Source organism: Panulirus ornatus, chromosome 9 (genome assembly GCF_036320965.1).
Source record: "Panulirus ornatus isolate Po-2019 chromosome 9, ASM3632096v1, whole genome shotgun sequence".
Lineage (NCBI taxonomy): Eukaryota > Metazoa > Arthropoda > Malacostraca > Decapoda > Palinuridae > Panulirus > Panulirus ornatus.
Genome location: NC_092232.1, coordinates 3,749,312 through 3,770,952, shown reverse-complemented (window position 1 = coordinate 3,770,952; position 21,641 = coordinate 3,749,312). Strand labels below are relative to the sequence as shown.

The 21,641-nt window shown below is 44.8% G+C and overlaps 1 protein-coding gene across 3 annotated transcripts in view; it reads right to left on the bottom strand.

The window, feature by feature from the left end:
• LOC139750169 (receptor-type tyrosine-protein phosphatase H-like) overlaps positions 1-21,641 on the bottom strand; it is a 52,825-nt gene that overhangs the window by 20,035 nt on the left and 11,149 nt on the right. For all 3 annotated transcript variants that reach the window (XM_071664532.1, XM_071664534.1, XM_071664535.1), the window contains exons 6-17: positions 20,683-20,961; positions 19,862-19,993; positions 16,526-16,645; positions 16,064-16,180; positions 14,610-14,761; positions 11,367-11,559; positions 10,037-10,104; positions 9,586-9,790; positions 6,415-6,641; positions 5,581-5,653; positions 3,789-3,973; positions 692-885 (exon numbers count right to left, since the gene is read on the bottom strand). In XM_071664532.1, the coding sequence (XP_071520633.1) occupies positions 692-885; positions 3,789-3,973; positions 5,581-5,653; positions 6,415-6,641; positions 9,586-9,790; positions 10,037-10,104; positions 11,367-11,559; positions 14,610-14,761; positions 16,064-16,180; positions 16,526-16,645; positions 19,862-19,993; positions 20,683-20,961 (1,945 nt within the window). The remainder of the gene's footprint in view (positions 1-691; positions 886-3,788; positions 3,974-5,580; positions 5,654-6,414; positions 6,642-9,585; positions 9,791-10,036; positions 10,105-11,366; positions 11,560-14,609; positions 14,762-16,063; positions 16,181-16,525; positions 16,646-19,861; positions 19,994-20,682; positions 20,962-21,641) is intronic.

Sequence of the window (21,641 nt, the reverse complement as noted above, 5' to 3'; positions counted from 1 at the left end):
ATATATATATATATATATATATATATATATATATATATATATATATATATAAAGAAAGCATTCGACACAATCCACGTCACATTTTCACATAAAAATACATGTCACAGCTTGTAAAAGATGCTTGAGTGAATAGACACAAGGATAGACTGAATGAAGAATAACAAAAGGTGAGAGTGAACGAAACTAAAACTGGGCGAAGACCGGGAGGTGTCCAAAGGGAAACAGTGCTTACATGTGCAAGAGAAACACATGACGCGGATAAAGAAAGAGATCGAGAGACCAGGAGAAACACATTTTTAAGAGAGGAACCAGGAATATCAAACAATTGCGAAACGTAAGACTGACAGTAGTATGTACGAGTCGCGTAGATTAGCAGCAGACGACTAGGTTGTTTGGCAGAGTTAAGGGATTGTCAAGTTGTGAGGGTAACTAGCTGATGACAACAGTGGTTCATCCACCGAATGCGGTGGGTGAACCTTTAAGTCGTCATTGGCTGATGAAAAAAAAAAAAGAGTGCTACTCGCTCATGGGCGAGTACTGTCATCACGTAATGTTATGTCAAATGATGTTGAAATGCGAGTGAGAAAATAAGAGGCGGACGGCATATGCGTGCAGGGAAGGTGTGCGAGTGACTGAGAGGTGTACAAGAGGAAGCGGCAGGGGTGAAAGGCGTGCATGGTACTGTACTTACACGGGGAAGCTCGTGACGGTCGGTGGGCGGATGGTGATGGTGGTACCGGAGGCGTCCACCCACTCGACCCCTGAGCGTGGATGAGGCGTTGTTGGTTTGGTCCATACGAGTAACTGCGTCTCATCACCACACAACTGGCTAGTACACGCTGCCACTCTCACCTTGTACTGCTGACCCGCCTTTAACTCCGCGATCTAAGAATGGGATTAAGAGAATAAAAGTATCCTTAAGATAAAGAATCCTAGTTACCTAGACTAGCCTCCTACGTCCCCTTGAATTCAAAAACTTGTTAGCTCAAACTTCCAAGCTGCTTCTCTCTCTCTCTCTCTCTCTCTCTCTCTCTCTCTCTCTCTCTCTCTCTCTCTCTCTCTCTGAGCACAAATAGTAATGGGAATGACAAGGATCTCGGCAGTGCTAGACATGAGGAACTAACTGTACAGATAAAAGAATGCAACGAGTAAACATCAATGTGCAAGAGTTGTAACTACAAAGAAAACCTGACTGAAAATTTAGCATCTTTAGTAAACATCATATCCATACGAAACTAACATAACACCTTTACAACATGTCAAACATGTTGTAAAGAGGGAATGGTCAGCAACAGCTTGTTGGCTTGGAGCGAATTGGTTTATGATAATGGTGAGACTCTGGGATAACTCTAGGCTCGAGTCCTTCAGCATTGGGGTCGTTCACGGTGATTCGAAACGTTCCGAACGGACGGAGTTTAAGTGGCATAACCAACTCTGATCTTCACCACCACAACCACCATCACCACCACCAACATCACCACCAACACCAGTCTTGATCCTCACCACCACCACCACCACCATCACCACCAACACCAGTCTTGATCCTCACCACCACAATCACCAATCCTGATTTGCACCACCACCTGTGAGTCTAATCCTCAGCCATCATCACCTACCTGATCCTCACCAACCTCAACTGTGATCCTCACCATCATCACCATCACACTACTGATCCTCACCATCATCACCATCACACTACTGATCCTCACCATCACACAACTGACCCTCACTATCATCACCATCACACTAGTGATCATCACCATCACACTAGTGATCCTCACTATCATCACCATCACACTAGTGATCATCACCATCACACAACTGACCCTCACTATCATCACCATCACACTAGTGATCATCACCATCACACTAGTGATCATCACCATCACACTACTGATCCTCACCATCATCACCATCACACTACTGATCCTCACCATCATCACCATCACACTACTGATCCTCACCATCACACAACTGACCCTCACTATCATCACCATCACACTAGTGATCATCACCATCACACTAGTGATCATCACCATCACACTAGTGATCCTCACCATCATCACCATCACACTACTGATCCTCACCATCACACAACTGACCCTCACTATCATCACCATCACACTAGTGATCATCACCATCACACTACTGATCCTCACCATCATCACCATCACACTACTGATCCTCACCATCATCACCATCACACTACTGATCCTCACCATCACACAACTGACCCTCACTATCATCACCATCACACTAGTGATCATCACCATCACACTAGTGATCATCACCATCACACTACTGATCCTCACCATCATCACCATCACACTACTGATCCTCACCATCACACAACTGACCCTCACTATCATCACCATCACACTAGTGATCATCACCATCACACTACTGATCCTCACCATCATCACCATCACATTACTGATCCTCACCATCATCACCATCACACTACTGATCTACACCATCGTCACCATCACACTACTGATCCTCACCATCATCACCATCACATTACTGATCCTCACCATCATCACCATCACACTAGTGATCCACATCATCATCACCATCACACTACTGATCCTCACCATCATCACCATCACACTACTGATCCTCACCATCATCACCATCACATTACTGATCCTCACCATCATCACCATCACACTAGTGATCCACATCATCATCACCATCACACTACTGATCCTCACCATCATCACCATCACACTACTGATCCTCACCATCATCACCATCACACTACTGATCCTCACCATCATCACCATCACATTACTGATCCTCACCATCATCAACATCACACTACTGACCCTCACCATCCTCACCATCACACTACTGATCCTCACCATCATCACCATCACATTACTGATCCTCACCATCATCACCATCACATTACTGATCCTCACCATCATCAACATCACACTACTGACCCTCACCATCCTCACCATCACACCACTGATCCTCACCATCATCACCATCACATTACTGATCCTCACCATCATCACCATCACATTACTGATCCTCACCATCATCAACATCACACTACTGACCCTCACCATCCTCACCATCACACTACTGATCCTCACCATCATCACCATCACATTACTGATCCTCACCATCATCACCATCACATTACTGATCCTCACCATCATCAACATCACACTACTGACCCTCACCATCCTCACCATCACACTACTGATCCTCACCATCATCACCATCACATTACTGATCCTCACCATCACATTACTGATCCTCACCATCCTCACCATCACACTACTGATCCTCACCATCCTCACCATCACACTACTGATCCTCACCATCATCACCATCACATTACTGATCCTCACCATCATCACCATCACATTACTGATCCTCACCATCATCAACATCACACTACTGATCCACATCATCGTCACCAATGTGATCCTCGCCGCTCACGACCTGATCACCAACACCACCAGCCACACCAACAATGAAATCAACTCACAACATCAAGATCACCAGCATGAACCCAGGTCTCACAACCCCCCACCCATCCCCTCACCACACACACACACACACACACACACACACACACACACACACACACACACACACACACCAATGAATGGCACAACCACGTAAACTTCTTTTCTCAGGCATGGACGTGTGTATGTCTTTCAAACCGCCCGTGGAACCCAGCCATAATCTACGCCCCCGCCCCCGCTGCTCCCGCTCAAGCAAAACGGACAAACAAAACATCAAAATCATTTCATCATCAACATCCAGACCCGCTCGGAAGTAGCTGTGGTGTGGTGGGTGATCGGTCGCTGGCTGCCGAAGGGCTGGACGATCTGGGTCGAGACGGTGTAGTGGGAAATGGGGTCACCTGCTGTTGTCTCTTGTTCTTCCCACCGGATGACGAGGTCTGTCTGCGCAGCGAACACCACCACCAAACCCCGTGGGGCAGACGGCTCTGTGACATCAAAGGTGGGGATGGATGATTAGTGTGGGAGATCTGTGACATCAAAGGTGGGGATGGATGATTAGTGTGGGAGATCTGTGACATCAAAGGTGGGGATGGATGATTAGTGTGGGAGATCTGTGACATCAAAGGTGGGGATGGATGATTAGTGTGGGAGATCTGTGACATCAAAGGTGGGGATGAATGATTAGTGTGGGAGATCTGTGACATCAAAGGTGGGGATGGATGATTAGTGTGGGAGATCTGTGACATCAAAGGTGGGGATGGATGATTAGTGTGGGAGATCTGTGACATCAAAGGTGGGGATGGATGATTAGTGTGGGAGATCTGTGACATCAAAGGTGGGGATGGATGATTAGTGTGGGAGATCTGTGACATCAAAGGTGGGGATGGATGATTAGTGTGGGAGATCTGTGACATCAAAGGTGGGGATGGATGATTAGTGTGGGAGATCTGTGACATCAAAGGTGGGGATGGATGATTAGTGTGGGAGATCTGTGACATCAAAGGTGGGGATGGATGATTAGTGTGGGAGATCTGTGACATCAAAGGTGGGGATGGATGATTAGTGTGGGAGATCTGTGACATCAAAGGTGGGGATGGATGATTAGTGTGGGAGATCTGTGACATCAAAGGTGGGGATGGATGATTAGTGTGGGAGATCTGTGACATCAAAGGTGGGGATGGATGATTAGTGTGGGAGATCTGTGACATCAAAGGTGGGGATGGATGATTAGTGTGGGAGATCTGTGACATCAAAGGTGGGGATGGATGATTAGTGTGGGAGATCTGTGACATCAAAGGTGGGGATAGATGATTAGTGTGGGAGATCTACAGATTAAAGATAAACAATTGATGATGCTGTGATGACGTCACTTGTGTAACAGTGTGGTGACGGTGTCACGTGTGTAACAGTGTGGTGACGATGTCACGTGTGTAACAGTGTGGTGACGGTGTCACTTGTGTAACAGTGGGGTGGCGGTGTCACCTGTGTAACAGTGGGGTGACGGTGTCACGTGTGTAACAGTGTGGTGACGGTATCACGTGTGTAACAGTGTGGTGACGATGTCACGTGTGTAACAGTGTGGTGACGGTATCACGTGTGTAACAGTGGGGTGACGATGTCACGTGTGTAACAGTGTGGTGACGGTGTCACGTGTGTAACAGTGTGGTGAGGTAACACGTGTGTAACAGTTTGTTGACAAGGTAACATCGATATAATAATACATGTGCAACATAATTTCCCATTTCTGATAATTCAGGGAATGAACGAACTATACCCACCTAACACCACATATCGCACTATAATCTAACCATAATCATGTGAAGGAAGATCGACCGAAGACCACAGTATCTTTTGAAGACCATTTTAACGAACCTACAGCTTTACCATGCACCGACATCATCTTAATCAATTAGATGATGCTGAAGCGATATGGCATCATATCACATCATTTTCGTGAACATCAACAGAAAATGAAAAAAATGATATATATATATATATATATATATATATATATATATATATATATATATATATATATATATATATATATATATAAACAGGGTACAAAATCAACACAAAATGACATACGTACTCATCTGTAGGGTTCTGATAGTGAGAGATGCGAATTGACCGTATTCCAAAACGCCAGCATTCTTAGCCCTGACCTGCAAACAGAAAATGGAATGTATCAACCACTGATTACTTAAAGGGATGGTTGAAGTGTGTTGTGATCGGTGTGGTAAGGGTAGGAGCGAGTGTGGAGGTTGTGGCGACCCCCTTGAATACAGCCGACTGGTGAGGTGGGAGAAACGTACCAAGAAATGGGAGGGGAGAAGAGATGGGATATGGTCACCTGGGAAGAGGGGAAAGGATTACTGAGGGAGAGGAGGGGAGATTACCGGTAACGTGGGAGAGAAGAGCTTACAGTGGTACACAGTGGGGGTGGATGTCTGACCAGTGTGGATCAGGCACTCTGGATGGGCGAGGAGGGAGGGGTCAACGAGCGCCATGCCCCTGCTACAACCTGCTTCACAACCTCTTATAAGATTAAATCGATGACGTGGACAAGTTCTTCGAGTGTTGTAGATAAAGAGAAACCAGACGACATGCCATGAAATTATGCAAGAGATAACAACGACAACCACAACAACTGAATATGAGTGAATTGAGGAGGTGGTATGATATAGATTGTTTAGGTGATATGGGGAGCGGGGGGGGGGGAGGGAGGAGGGGGAGGGGGAGGGGAGGAGGGAGGGAAGGCCGTTCTCCCCCGGCCTTCCCCCCCCCCCCTCCCCCTCCCCCAACACGAAAGTCAACCCCCCACCACCCCCTCCCCTCCACCCTCCCCCGTCTCCTACGAAAAGGCAATTACTCACGTAAAGGGACGGTGGTGGTAGTGGTGGTGGGCGGAGGTGCCATAGCTTACCCGGACGCTGTATTCTTTCCCGGGTTCGAGGTTGTCAAGAGTGAAGGAGTTACTGGCGCCAGGTGATAACGTCTCCAGACTCCATGACGGCTCCCCTCTCTTCCTCCAGTGTAGCTTGAACGCCTCGAGCTGGCCTTTGGGTGGGCGATCCTCCGGGTCGCGCCACGCAAGGACGAGCGACGTGGCTGTCCTGTCCACCACCTTTAGGCCCGCCACCCGACCCGGTACTGTGAGAGAGAGAGAGTGAGAGAGAGAGAGAGAGAGAGAGAGAGAGAGAGAGAGAGAGAGAGAGAGAGAGAGAGAGAGAGAGAGAGAGAGAGAGAGAGAAATTAATTTTGGGGTTACATGTGAGACAAATGGCGTCGTCATTCATACACTTGAAGAGAAAATATAAGAGAAAAGAATTTGAGACTGATTGGTAACTTTCGACAGCTGAGGATAGCTAGCTACGGATGATCGTAAAGAACTCACTCCTCCCCCTCTCTCTCTCTTCTTTCCAAGGTCTGGTACCGACACACTCACACAAACGGGTGTATAATACCCTTAACAACACATTCACACAAGGCGTGTATAATACCCTTAACAACACTCACATAAAGGGTGTATAATACCCTTAAAGGGTGTATGATTAGAGCACACACATATAGCGTCGTCATATACGAATATATTCTTATATAAACCCAGGCTAAGTATATCATGCTATGGTACACGGCTGTTTCCAATGTCTAGAGTATGATAGACAGTATATGGTAGACAGTATGGTAGACGGTATGACAGACAGTATGGTAGACAGTATATGGTAGACGGTATGCTAGACAGTATGGTAGACAGTATATGGTAGACGGTATGGTAGACAGTATATGATAGACTGTGAAGAGAAATTGTGGTGAATATAAGCCAACGTGTCAGTTTAATGAGGTGGACTGGAGAGAGAACGACAAAGTCATTCAGGCGTACGGCCAACATCAACACTAACAATAACAATTACTCATTTATGAAACTAACATCGAAAAACAAATACTCATCCACGTGGCCAACAACATTTTCCCACCCACATACACATGTATATGCATATACGTCCACACACGCACATATACATACCTATACATTTCAACATATACATATATATACATACACAGGCATATACATATAAAAACATGTACATGATTCACACTTGCCGCCTTTACTCATTCACGTCGCCACCCCTCCACACATGAAATGACAACCCCCTCCCCCCGCATGCCCGCGAGTTACGCTAGGAAAGACAACAAAGGCCACATTCATCCACACTCAGTCTCTAAATGTTATGTATAATGCACCGAAACCACAGTTCCCTTTCCACATCCAGGCCCCACAAAACTTTCCATGGTTTACCCCAGACCAGTCAACAATACAGTCACCCCCTTTTTAATAAATTCCACTGCAATACCATCCAAACCCGCTGTCTTGCCGGCTTTCATCTTCCGCAAAGCTTTTACTACCTCTTCTCTGTTTACCAAATCAATCTCCCTAACCCTCTCACTTAGCACAACACCTCGACCAAAACACCCTATATCTGCCACTCTATCATCTAACACATTCAACAAACATTTAAAATACTCACTCCATCTCCTTCTCACATCACCACTACTTGTTATTACCTCCCCATTAGCCCCCTTCACCGATGTTCCCATTTATTCTCTTGTCTTACGCACTTTATTTACCTCCTTCCAAAACATCTTTTTATGCTCCCTAAGATTTAATGATGCTCTCTCATCCCAACTCTCATTTGCCCTCTTTTTCACCTCTTGCACCTTTCTCTTGACCTCCTGCCTCTTTCTTTTATTCATCTCCCGGTCATTTCCATTATTCCCCTGCAAAAATCGTCCAAATGCCTCTCTCTTCTCTTTTACTGACAATCTTACTTCTTCATCCCACCACTCACTACCTTTTCTAACCTGCCCACCTCCCACGCTTCTCATGCCATAAGCATCTTTTGCTCAAGCTATCACTGCTTCCCTAGATACTTCCTCACACAAGTCTCCTTCCCAAGCTCACTTACTCTCACCACTCTCTTCACCCCATCATTCACTCTTCTTTTCTGAAAACCTCTACAAATATCTACCTTCGCCTCCACAAGATAATGATCAGACATCCCCCAGTTGCACCTCTCAGCACATTAACATCCAAAAGTCTCTCTTTCGCGCGCCTATCAATTAACACGTAATCCAATAACGCTCTGGCCATCTCTCCTACTTACATACGTACACTTATGTATATCTCTCTTTCTAAACCGGGTATTTCCAATCACCAGTCCTTTTTCAGCACATAAATCTACAAGCTTTTCACTATTTCCATTTACAACACTGAACACCCCATGTACACTAATTATTTCCTTAACTGCCACATTACTCACCTTTGCATTCAAATCACCCATCACTATAACCCGGTCTCGTGCATCAAAACTACTAACACACTCACTCAGCTGCTCCCAAAACACTTACCTCTCATAATCTTTCTTCTCATGCCCAGGTGCATAGGCACCAATAATCACCCATCTCTCTCCATCCACTTTTGATTTAACCCATATTAATCTAGAGTTTACTTTTTTACACTCTTTCACATACTCTCACCACTCCAGTTTCAGGAGTAGTGCTACTCCTTCCCTTGCTCTTGTCCTCTCACCAACCCCTGACTTTACTCCCAAAACATTCCCAAACCACTCTTCCCCGTTACCCTTGAGCTTCGTTTCACTCAGACCCAAAACATCCAGGTTCCTTTCCTCAAACACACTCCAATCTGAGCCTTAGAGGAAAATGAGCACTCCTCGCGTGACTCCTTCTTCTGTTTCCCCTTTTTTGAAAGTTGAAATACAAGGAGGGGATGGTTTCTAGCCTCCCTGCTCCCGTCCCATTTAGTCGCCTTCTACGACACGTGAGGAATGCGTGGGAAGTATTCTTTCTCCCCTGTCTCCAGCGATATATATATATATATATATATATATATATATATATATATATATATATATATATATATATATATATATATATATATATCGTCATATACACATTTAAGGGTAGACTGAAATAAACATTAAACTCACACTCAAATCGACACTCGTTGGCGATTTATGCACTTAAAACCTCATGATTAAACTTAACACTAACATTCAGAGCACGTCCATGCACTCACCAGTGGGTAAAGTCCTCGCTCCTATGAGAAACGGAACCTCCGAACTGAAAGCATGAGTGGGCATGTGATAAGCCCACAAGGAGATACTGTAATTGGTGTAAGGTTGGAGCCCAGAGACCATGTATTCTGTCGCATTTGGGTAGAAGTAATCATCCTGAATACGAAGACAGTACGTGAAGTTACAGAGCTCCATGTTGGGTACGCCCTGTCGAGGATGAGGTGTGAGAGATTAGTGATGCTGTCTTTCCACCTTGTTAATCATTATATCAGTTACTGACTCACCGGTCACCTTAATATGAATCACCTCCTACCTTGTCAGGTAGGGTCACCTACTGACTCATCAGTCACCTTAATATGAGTCACTTGCTACCTTGCTAAGTAGGGTCACATACTGACTCACTAGCAACTTTAATGTGAGTCATCTGCCACCTTGCCAGGTAGAGTCACTCACCTGCCACTTCACTAGGAAGGTGCTGGAGGTCACGTTCGACACAGTGACGCCGGTTGGTGACGGTGGCTCTGGGGAAACGAAGATTAGCATCAGTGGCTCTGGGGGTGAGACAAGTATCACGGGTGGTGGCTCTGGGGGTGAGGCAAGTGTCAGGGGTGGTGGCTCTGGGGGTGACATTATCAGACGTGATGGCTCGGGGGGGGGGGGGGAGACAGCATCATTAGTGATGGCTGCTCTGGGGGTGAGGCAAGTGTCAGGAGTGTTGGCTCTAGGTTGTTGAGGCAAGTGTCAGGAGTGGTGGCTCTGGGTTGTTGAGGCAAGTGTCAGGAGTGTTGGCTCTGGGGGTGAGGCAAGTGTCAGGAGTGTTGGCTCTGGGGGTGAGGCAAGTGTCAGGAGTGTTGGCTCTGGGGGTGAGGCAAGTGTCAGGAGTGTTGGCTCTATGGGTGAGGCAAGTGTCAGGAGTGGTGGCTCTGGGTTGTTGAGGCAAGTGTTACTTCAACGTACAGTGTCTTAAACTTCTGCATGATATCCACATTCGCATTTGTATCACCAAGATCTTCCGATATATTCGCTCCACTGATGTTGAGTAAATGGGTACCTCCCTCTCTATACCTTTTCTGATTTCATGTTATGGCCTCTAGTTGCTCTGTATCTGCACCTTTTGAAGGCCTAATTCAATGATGGCGTCGTCAAACTAGTAAGATATAATCATATAACATCTCGTGGGGGCTCCATCTCTAAGTGATGTTCATCATTCATTACTCTGTCGCTGGGGACGAATTGTACACTCGTCTTGTTCAAACTCTGTGCGTAATTACCTTCTTGTGATTATCCATTCAAAATGAGAATGAAATCTGATGCTCGTGGCCACATCACCACGTGAATAACCACACCAACAGTACATGATGATAGCCACACCAACACTGCACCATAAGAGCCACGCCACCACACGCGAGCCACACTGATAACCAGGAGCAGTCCACCAACATTAAGCTACCCACTGTGATCATCATCAGGCATTCGAGGACCTGGATGTTCTCGAACACCTTTAAAAGAAAAATAAATAAAACAAGAATAATCTCGTACCTCGGCTAATGTCTCTCCTAATCACTGAGCCCGACTGGCCACCTGATAACTCAAAAGTCGAAGGAGATTTCTTCAGGTATATTTACCGAGTGAAAAACATGTCATGGCGATAAGCTGTGTAGGGTGTGTGGGATGGCATTTCACAACCAAACATTCCCTTCCTTCTCAAATAGTGTGAACGAGACTCATCCTAAAGACATCTGTCTACTCTTACATTGGAACACTCATCAGTGTCTTAACATACTACTAAGGCAGCTGGTTGTGAACTTCGTTGTGTAGACCCTCTCTCGTCCGTTACCACTCGCCACACAGATTTTACTTCGATGCTCCACCTCGACTAACACTCGAACTCCGTATGTCGTCGCGGGCTGGAGGCCAGCCAGTGGCCATGAGGGAGGTTTGACGGTGGCTTGTGTCATCTCTCGACCGTCGGCTGCCTGTGTCGAACAGAGAACTCAGGTTACACTTGAGGATCAGATACTTAAGGGAAAAGGAACAAATAAAGGCAGACAGTATGAATTGTGTACATGTGTATACATGTTTATGTCTGTGTGTGTATATATATGTGTACATTGAGATGTATAGGTATGTATATTTGCGTATGTGGACGTGTATGTATATACATGTGTATGTGGGCGGGTTGGGCCATTCTTTCGTCTGTTTCCTTGCGCTACCTCGCTGACGCGGGAGATAGCGACAAAGCAAAATAGATAAAATATATATATATACATATATATATATATATATATATATATATATATATATATATATATATATATATATATATATATATACATATATTTTAGGCGAATGGAATGTCTTATTAGAAAGATACACCTACCATTAGACAAGGGCATGTGGCATTTTGAAAATTATAAACACGGATTTAAGAAAATGGGCTTTTCATCAACACGAAACTTTTGCATTGAGTGTACTGGTCTGTTCCCATGACCGATACACAACAATTTATAACAGGTAACCCATTCAACACTCTCAGCTGTAACTATATCCGTCAGCATCACTGACTGGAGCTGTGAGGATGATTCAGCACCAATGACTGGGAGCTGTGAGGATCATTCAGCATCAATGACTGGGAGCTGTGACTGAATATCTCACTGGTAACTATTACCATCAGTCAATATTGTTATATAGACATCTTGTTTTTACCTTGTATGGCAGACCAGTGCCTATAGATCCAGGCAATTATCATCCCTTGGTCATGCTGTATACACACTACAGTTTCATGGTCGCCTTCGCCCACTAACACCCAACATTTGAGGCCGAAGAACAAGAAAGTCTGATCATCCATTCCATAATATTTTACTTTGCTCATTGGCTTGTTCAGTGTCCCTGGCCTGGAGAGCTAAGCATGGAAGACACAGACTAAATGGGGTAGTTAGACTACTGTCACGAAAGTGTACGAGCACAAACACACAGTAAAGTATTCAACACCATCTAGTAGTCGTGCCCAACACCACATCCAGCATTAAAAGACGAATACAGAGCATCAGCGGTTACACAGACTCTCCTACAACACCACTAACCTCCAGAAGTCCCTCTGTTACGAACCAAATTCGTTATACAAGTGCAGTGGGTAAAGTCCATCATCAGCCAGTGGTATGGGAAAGGGATGAGCTGTTTGAACATGCAGACTCCATCAACCCACTTAATCACCTCTCGAGTGGAGGCTCAGGTCACCACCAAATGCCAGAAGCCTTCTCCCATCTTTACACCACCCGCGTTTAGACCTACTTTCCACCCCAGTTCCTCCAGGAATTTGTACAAGGACTTGCAGTGGCCAGACGATGACAGAGCCTCGGGATGCATACCGTTCTATTACACCTACAAACTATGAAGCTGACCCAAATACCCATCTGTTGTTCTCTCATCAGTTGCTTCCCGCAATCGCTGAAGCTACCCCGCTAAATGGAAGACTTTAATGTAGGTTTACTCCGTTAAGAGATTCGGATATGCAAGTTTCGTAGACGCTCGGCTGTTTCTCCGCACGAGGATCTACTCCGATACACACTGCCTCCGTCAGCGAACTATACATCTTTCGCGGTACCTTCTTGTCTGTCATCTACGTTACGACCCAGGCAAGCCAAGCATCATCAACAAAGCCATGGACCGTGGACTATGAAGAACCGTAGACTTTCTCAATGAATGTCGTCAGGCTGTACGCTTCCAAGTGGTCATCTCCACTTCCCATCTTGGTATTCTACAAGGTACGAACATGTGTCCTTCATATGTGCCCATGTCCTTATCAATATCGCTTTGATGGATGCACCATTTCGATGAATGTGCATCGACCACTCTACTAGTGGTGTCGGAACTGACAAAACTACTCCTCCAATTGCATCCTCCTCCAGAAATAAAAGCATTATTACCAATCTCCACAACTGGACTACGGCCAACAAAGTAGCTAGCAACCAAACAAAGACCATAGCCAGGCATATCATTCGCCTCGCTTTCAATTCCGTTCCATTTCTTATTGGTTCCTAGTCCCCAAGCGCCTCCAGGTTGTTTAGTCCACAAAGCTTTTCGTTATTACTCTGGATGGTAAACCGAGCAAATGAATGTTCACAGTAGATCTAAAGCACCAAGACTCCCTACTTGGCCATCGTCCTCAACCATCACACAATGTAGACTGGTAGAGAAAAAGTGATAACAAAAAGGCACACACGATCATCCTCGGTCCAACTTGGAATCCTACTCGACAGTTTGAGATATAGGCACGGCACGAGACCAGCCACCGTCATTTCCCATCATAAGATCCCCCGTCCCCAAGTTGCAGTTTGTCAGCACGAGCCCATCGAGGCCAATCGGGGAACTTACTGACCGTCACGGAAGCACTCACACCCCAGTCATTGTAAGCACTTCCAAATAATCGCTAAAATGTCAGCTGGTGCCGTAAAGACCCTCTTCCCTCCTCTTCTAAAAGGATCCATTCTTAATACAGTTTGAATTTTCTGTGTACAATTTCGTGCCTCTGACTACATCTCATTTAATAAGCCATTTCCCGCTTTCGCAAGGTAGTGCCAAGAACAGGTGACTGAACCTTATAAGGGGGTGGATCCTCACTTGGCTTCTTTGCTCTGTTCCTTCTGCTGGAAAGTAATACAGGAGGGGAGGCTTTCCAGCCTCCTTCTCCTCCCCCCGCACCACTATCATCCGTCTTATTCGCCTTCCACGACACGTAGAGAAAGAATACGAGCGACCGGTGTTCTCTCTCCCTTACCCCCAAAAGGGTATCATTATCGTAAATATTATCATTATCATTACCAGAATTATCACCATTATTACCAGTATTATCATTATCATTACCAGTATTATCATTATCATTACCAGTATTATAATTATTATCATATTCATTCTTATAATTCTCTTTGTAGGACACAATGTGCAGCAGTCACTGGCAGCCATAGTTCAGTCACTGGCAGCCAATACCACAGCATGAGTCGCCACCTCAGAAGTCTGCCATACTCACTGTGAGCACCAAGATGTAGCCAGATATCTTCCCTCGTGTCATCTGTCCATCGTCGTAGTCTGGATTCCACGCCTGGAAGGAGACTTCGGCGCTGTCTGCCTGGAAGCTGGTGATCTTTGGAGGCTTGCGTAGGCGTGGCAGTCCCAGCTTCCCTGTGTGAGGCAACACCCCTGCTGAGGACACTGCTGGTGTGTGAGGAAGACTCACCTGCTGAGGACACTGCTGGTGTGTGAGGAAGACTACTCACCTGCTGAGGACACTGCTAGTGTGTGAGCAAGACTCACCTGCTGAGGACACTGCTGGCCTGTAAGCAAGACTCACCTGCTGAGGACACTGCTGGCCTGTGAGCAAGACTCACCTGCTGAGGACGCTCCTGGTGTGTGAGCAAGACTCACCTGCTGAGGACACTGCCAGAAGTCATCCTATCATCCCAGGTTTCGCAATGTCAAGACCAGCACAAAGAAGTGCAAACTTACCTGCACCTTATTTCAGCGCAGCAGTACTACTAACAACGTATAATTTCCTATAACACAAGACTTTTATGGATAAGGATGACTTTGATGGAGAAGAGCAAGACTTTAATGGAAAAAAAAGGAAGCCTCAAGGATATCTGGCGTTCATCCTTATGAACACACAGGGAAATCCGCCTCATCGATTCAAATGGTTCAGTCTGGTCTAGTCTAAGTCTCAGTTCAAATGGTTCAGTCTTGTCTGGTCTAAGACTCAGTTCAAATGATTCACTAAGGTCTGGTCTAAGTCTCAGTTCAAATGATTCACTAAGGTCTGGTCTAAGTCTCAGTTCAAACGATTTACTAAGGTCTGGTCTAAGTCTCAGTTCAAATGGTTCAGTCGGGTCTGGTCTGAGTCACACATTATGTATAGATAAGTTGCATCACTCATGGCTACAGTGGAGGGCATTGCGGGAAAGCAATATCGGACAAAAGAGAGATTAAGATTTTTTTTTTATTAAAAGGTATGCAAATAGCCCACAGAAATAAGGGCGTAAGCAGTGGCCAGGATGAAGTAAATAACATTTAAAAAAGAAAAGCTTAAACTGAACAGAGCAATAACAAAAAATATCAGAAGATAATGAGAAAAGAAAAAGAAAAAATGATGTAGAAATGATGAACAAAGCAAAAACAAAACGAGAAAGATGAAAAAAAAGCAGATGATCATTATTATAATCACAGGAAAAATGACCCAGTCTAATCACAGGAAAAATGACCCATTCTAATCACAGGAAAAATGGCCCATTATATTCACAGTAAAAATGACCCTTTCTAATCACAGTAAAAATGACCCATTATAATCACAGGAAAAGTGACCCATTATAATCACAGGAAAAATGACCATCAGTTAGGAGTGATCAAGGGTAACTTACTTCCCTGACAAATGAGCGGGCCAATGTCAGCTAGGACGCTAAGAACGATACTCAATACAGACACAATGCTGACCTTTAGAACATGGATCAGGAGTAACCTCGTAACAAGAGCCGTCCGTTTCTTCACAGGTCACCTTGCAGTTCTCACAGGCCTGGGAACAGCCCACGTCCCGTCCACTACGAAGACAACCTGTGCCATTAAAAAGCAAGACAACCTGTGCCATTAAAAAGCAAGACAACCTGTGCCATTAAAAAGCAAGACAACCTGTGCCATTAAAAAGCAAGACAACCTGTGCCATTAAAAAGCAAGACAACCTGTGCCATTAAAAAGCAAGACAACCTGTGCCATTAAAAAGTAAGACAACCTGTGCCATTAAAAAGCTTGTCTCAGGAGATTCGTTTCTTATAACACTGGTTCGCTTTCACGCGCGGCACTGAAGCATTCATCACATGGAGATAGGAATGACAGATTCACAGGAAGATGTGCTCCACTGTCCCTTATGCACAAGCCGTATGAGAAATCTCAAAGTCTCACCTGTGTCACACTTGGGACCCGTGTATCCCGGAGAACAGCGGCAGCCGAAGGGGCTTGGAAGACACACCTGGATACCCTCTCCTTTGATTTCGCCAAGAGTATCAGGTAATCCAAGTATGGCTGGAAAAGGGGAAGAATGGTTTGGTCTTGGGAGTAAAGTCAGGGATTGGTGAGAGGACAAGAGCTAAGGAACGAGTAGCACTACTCCTGAAGCAGGAGTTGTGGGAATGTGTGATAGAGTGTGAGAAAGTAAATTCTAGATTGATGTGGGTAAAAACTAAAATGGATGGAGAGAGATGGGTGATTATTGGTGCATATGCATCTGGTCATAAGAAAGATCATGAGAGGCAAGTGTTTTGGGAGCAGCTGAATGAGTGTGTCAGCAACTTTGATGCACGAGATCGGGTATTAATGATGGGTGATTTAAGTGCGAAGCTGAGTAATGTGGTAGTTGAGGGTATAATTGGTGTACATGGGGTATTCAGCATTGCGAATGGAAAAAGTGAAGAGCTTGTGGATTTGTGTGTTGAAAAAAGACTGGTGATTGGGAATACCTGGTTTAAAAAGAGAGATATAGGTGAGTAAGAGAGATGGTCAAAGGGCATTACTGGACTACGTGTTAATTGATAGGTGTGTAAAATAGAGACTTTGGATGTTAATATGCTTAGAGGGGAAGCTGGAGGGATGTCTTATCACTATCTTGTGGAGGCGAAGGTGAAGATTTGTTGAGGTTTTCAAAAAGAAGGGAAAATGTTGGGAGAAGAGAGTGGTGAGAGTAATTGAGCTCAGAAAGGAGACTTGTGTGAGGAAGTACCGGGAGAGATTGAGTGTAGAGTGGCAAAAGGTGAGAGCAAATGACGTGAGGGGAGTGGGTGAGGAATGGGATGTATTTTGGGAAGCAGTGATGGCATGTGCAAAAGATGCATGTGGCATGAGACAGGTGGGAGGTAGGCAGATTAGAGAGGGTAGTGAGTGGTGGGATGAAGAAGTAAAGTTGTTAGTGAAGGAGAAAAGAGAGGCGTTTGGACGATACTTACAAGGAAGGAGTGCAAATGACTTGGAGATGTATAAAAGAAAGCGGCAGGAGGTGAAGAGGAAGGGGCAAGGGTTGAAAAAGAGGGCAAATGAGAGCTGGGGTAAGAGAGTATCATTAAACTTTAGGGAGAATAAATAGAACAACACATCAAACACCACTTGACATGATTCTTCTTTCAATAGACACATGGCTCCCCCTAAAAGAGCGACTAATGACAACGTTTTCAGATCAACACCAAGACCTGCCAGTCACGTATGATTTAACAGGTGACTAACATGTACATCACAGGTATTAAGTGGTTCTCGCGGCATTGTGGCTCTCACAACACTGACATTCACAACGCTATGGAACTCATAAAAATTGTGGCTCTCATAACGTCACGACTCAGCGTTGTGGCTCTCAGAAAAATTATGGTCCTCAAGACATTATCATACAAAGGGATTCAAACAGGAGCAGTCCATTGTGGTTCTAACGAGCCTGTTTGTTATAGTGGAAGATGTCAGAAACTCACAGATTAATGTGGTCAGAGTAGAATGACGGATTCCAACGAAAACAAATCTGTGGTAAAAACAAAAAAAACACGAGTTTTGGTTTCAACTTCATAGATAAAAAAGAAAAAGAAATTTTTGCCATAGTTTCGGAGTGTTAGATAAAGTCACCATTATCCATATCTAATGGTCCAGTTGACCGATAATGACTCATGCTTCTAACATAACCATAAAACGCCATTTTTGCTTTTTTGCTATTTTCAGCAGTATGGGCGTCAAAACAGACGTTTTCTTTGACGCAGTATGTGCGTCATAACAGACGTTTTCTTTGACGCACAAGTCCCTTAGTTGCACCGTGCAGCAGATTTACATTCACATAATGCTCTCCATCATGCTGGCTATTACCTCCCACAGCGTCGGAACTGTCGGAACTTTATGATTCTCGCAACAATATGGCTCTCTTTGGTTGTGTGAATGTCTACCGAATTACCAGAGTTACATGGCACATGAACCTCAGGTTCTGGGCAACAGTTTCAGGTATATATGGCAACGTCCGGAACACACACACACAAGATTTATCTGGAGTCAATCAAAATGTTCTCCGCAGTGTTCTGTTCAATCTACTAATTAAACTCCTGGTCCTGGCAAATCATGTGTAGCGATCTGGGAGTCTATTTTCTTTTGGACTGTTCATGAAATCCTTAGTAAAATTATTCATGAAAATATGTATAAAGTTTATATAATTACCTGTAAAGCTATATTTCACGGAGCTATAATTCTTACCCCAATCATTTTACATAGACCACCCATCTTCCCACCTATATAGTTTCCTCTTTTCCCTAAAGCCTTAACGAACCTAATGCTTTGAATTTTAGCCATAAAACCTTTCCCAATGGTAACGACAGAGACAAGGTACAGAAAATAAGTGATGTTTAAGGACACAGGTGACATTGCCTAACGGTTAGGTAGAGCCAAGGACAAAAAAAGGTTCTTGTACAGTTACTCCTTAATGGAAGACGCTCATGTTCTATAAAACTAATCAATTCATACGTCAAAAAACAAGAAATCATACTTTTACCACTAAATATGTCAGTAAAATAATTTTCGTGAACTACATTATAGATAAAGAAAAATTGATCTATTATTAGGAGATACAAATCTTAATTATCAACATAAAAATTGCAGAATAATCATATTTACATTTATCTAAAATGATTCTACATACACAAATATGTAAACAATAAAAATAAATCATAACAAAACTAACATTTACATTTATCAGAAGCCATAAAAAATCATGTGGTATACCGGGGTCGACGTGCAGTCAATGGATTGAACTAGGGCATGTGAAGTGCCTGAGGTAAACCATGGAAAGTTTTGTGGGGCCTGGATGTGCAAAGGGAGCTGTGGTTTCGGAGCATTATACATGATAGCTAGAGGCTGAATGAATGTGCCTTTGTTGTCTTTCCTAACGCTACCTCGCGCACATGCGGGGGAGGGGGTTGTTATTTCATGTGTGTCGGGGTGGCGACGAGAATGAATAAGGGCAGACAGTATGAATTATGTACATGTGTATATATGTATATGTCTGTGTGTGTATATATATGTATACGTTGAGATGTATATATATATATATATATATGTGTGTGCTGTGTGTGAACGTGTATGTATATACATGCGTATGCGGGTGGGTTGGGCCGTTTTTTCGTCTGTTTCCTTGCGCTACCTCGCTAACGCGGGAGACAATGACAAAGTATAATAAATGTAGTATATAATACTTCTCCTATGCAAGGATCAAGTACGACAACTTACACGTCTGGCAGCGGTCCCCAGAGAACCATGGGGTACATAGACAGTCACCGGTGAAGTCGTCACACATTCCGCCGTTCATGCAGTCTGGACACCAATAGGAACAGAGTGGGCCAAATCGATGAGGAGGGCAGCCTGAAAGTATCGTTAATCCAGATCATTTGTCCGCCGGATAAGTGATGACGCCAACATATAACCGTGGGTGAGGAAAGGGGACTTTGCTCAGGACGCCTACAGAGCCGTGTGCCACATAGGTCGCTTAACGGAGCCGTGGTAGGAAAGAAGAGGATCGCTCCTCTCTTCAACTTGACCTTAGCCATCTATTGTGATAGGGTGCTTCCGACGTCCCCCATGTGGTTTAATCTTTATTGAATTTCATCAGAATTCATAACAGAAGTAAAGTGACTTAGAAAACGTTATGGTGCAAGAACATAAATCAACGAAAACGAGAGTTTGTAATAGATCAGGCCACCTGTAGGTCATGTTGAGGTGGGGAGGTGAGAGGGGGGCTTATGGATCTGTTTCCCATCCCTGCCACTCTCATCTGTCATACAGAACAGCCAGCGCCAGAGGTCTGAACACACACCTACCGCTCAGAACACCACCAGCTGTCATACAGAACAATGCCTGCTGTGACTGATCAGAATATTGTCATAATATTGCGCTGTGTTGATGACAAGAGAATATCATTACCCTGGAAATCAGACAAGGAACAGTTCAGTACAAAGCAACGGCATCCGTTCATTAAGGTGATCAGGAGGCGTCAACAAGGTGTAATTAGGTGGGTTTCCACTGTGTCAGTACAGACTCTGTTGATCACTTACGTCTCACCAAGAGGCTGAAAGTTGTAACATCTGATCGCTTCACGCGAGGCAAGACGGCCGAGTTGTAGGGAGCAACAGAATACAGGCCAGCGTCGGACAACTGGAAATGTGGGATGATCAGTCGACTGTCGTTGGTGAGGGTAGCCTTCCGCCAGCGTCTGGACCCGGTAGGTTCCCTCTCCCACATCACCATCCTCTCACTACTCCTCGTGGTGAAGGAAAGGTCGAGGTCCTCATCCTCGACCACCGCGATGCTCAGACGGTCAGGCACAAAGGGAGCTGGCGGAAGAAAGAAGGTCAACTGTGCACATAAACTTTACGCAAAACATTTGCATGTTCTCTCTGAAACAAGGACACTTCTATACGCGTTAGCAAAACAGTTTACAGAGTGGGGAGGGAGGTGAGGGAGGGGAGGGGGGGAAGAAACTGAAAGCTGTTCTCTGGTTCTCAGATATATTCAGAGACATGGCATTCCACGTGCAGAGAGTGGAGGGTTAAGAGATTACAATCAGAGTTGAATCTACTTGATGAACTAAAAGAATTACCACACGAGTGAAAAGAATGCTAACGTGGTGACACATTCATTTATCTTAAGCAGAAATATTGATTATACTTTCTTCATATTTGTTCGCAGCTTCACCTGATTAGCAAGATAACGCCGACAACAGACGAAGGACAGCCTCATTGTTTGCATCCACCCTGAAGCTGTCAGGCATAATGCACAGACCCCCCCACAGCCCCCTACCTACAGCTAAGCCCACACACACACACCTTTCCATCGTCCCCGCTAATCCCTTCATATGCCCACTGACAATACGTCGCCCCCTGTATACCTGTCCGCTGCAATTTGCTTTATCTCATATACGTTTTTCACCCTCCTGTCTGACCCTATTTTCTCAAAGCCTCTTTCACTCTGTTGTTTGAACACTCACCTTTATCCTCTTTGCCTCTGTACAGTG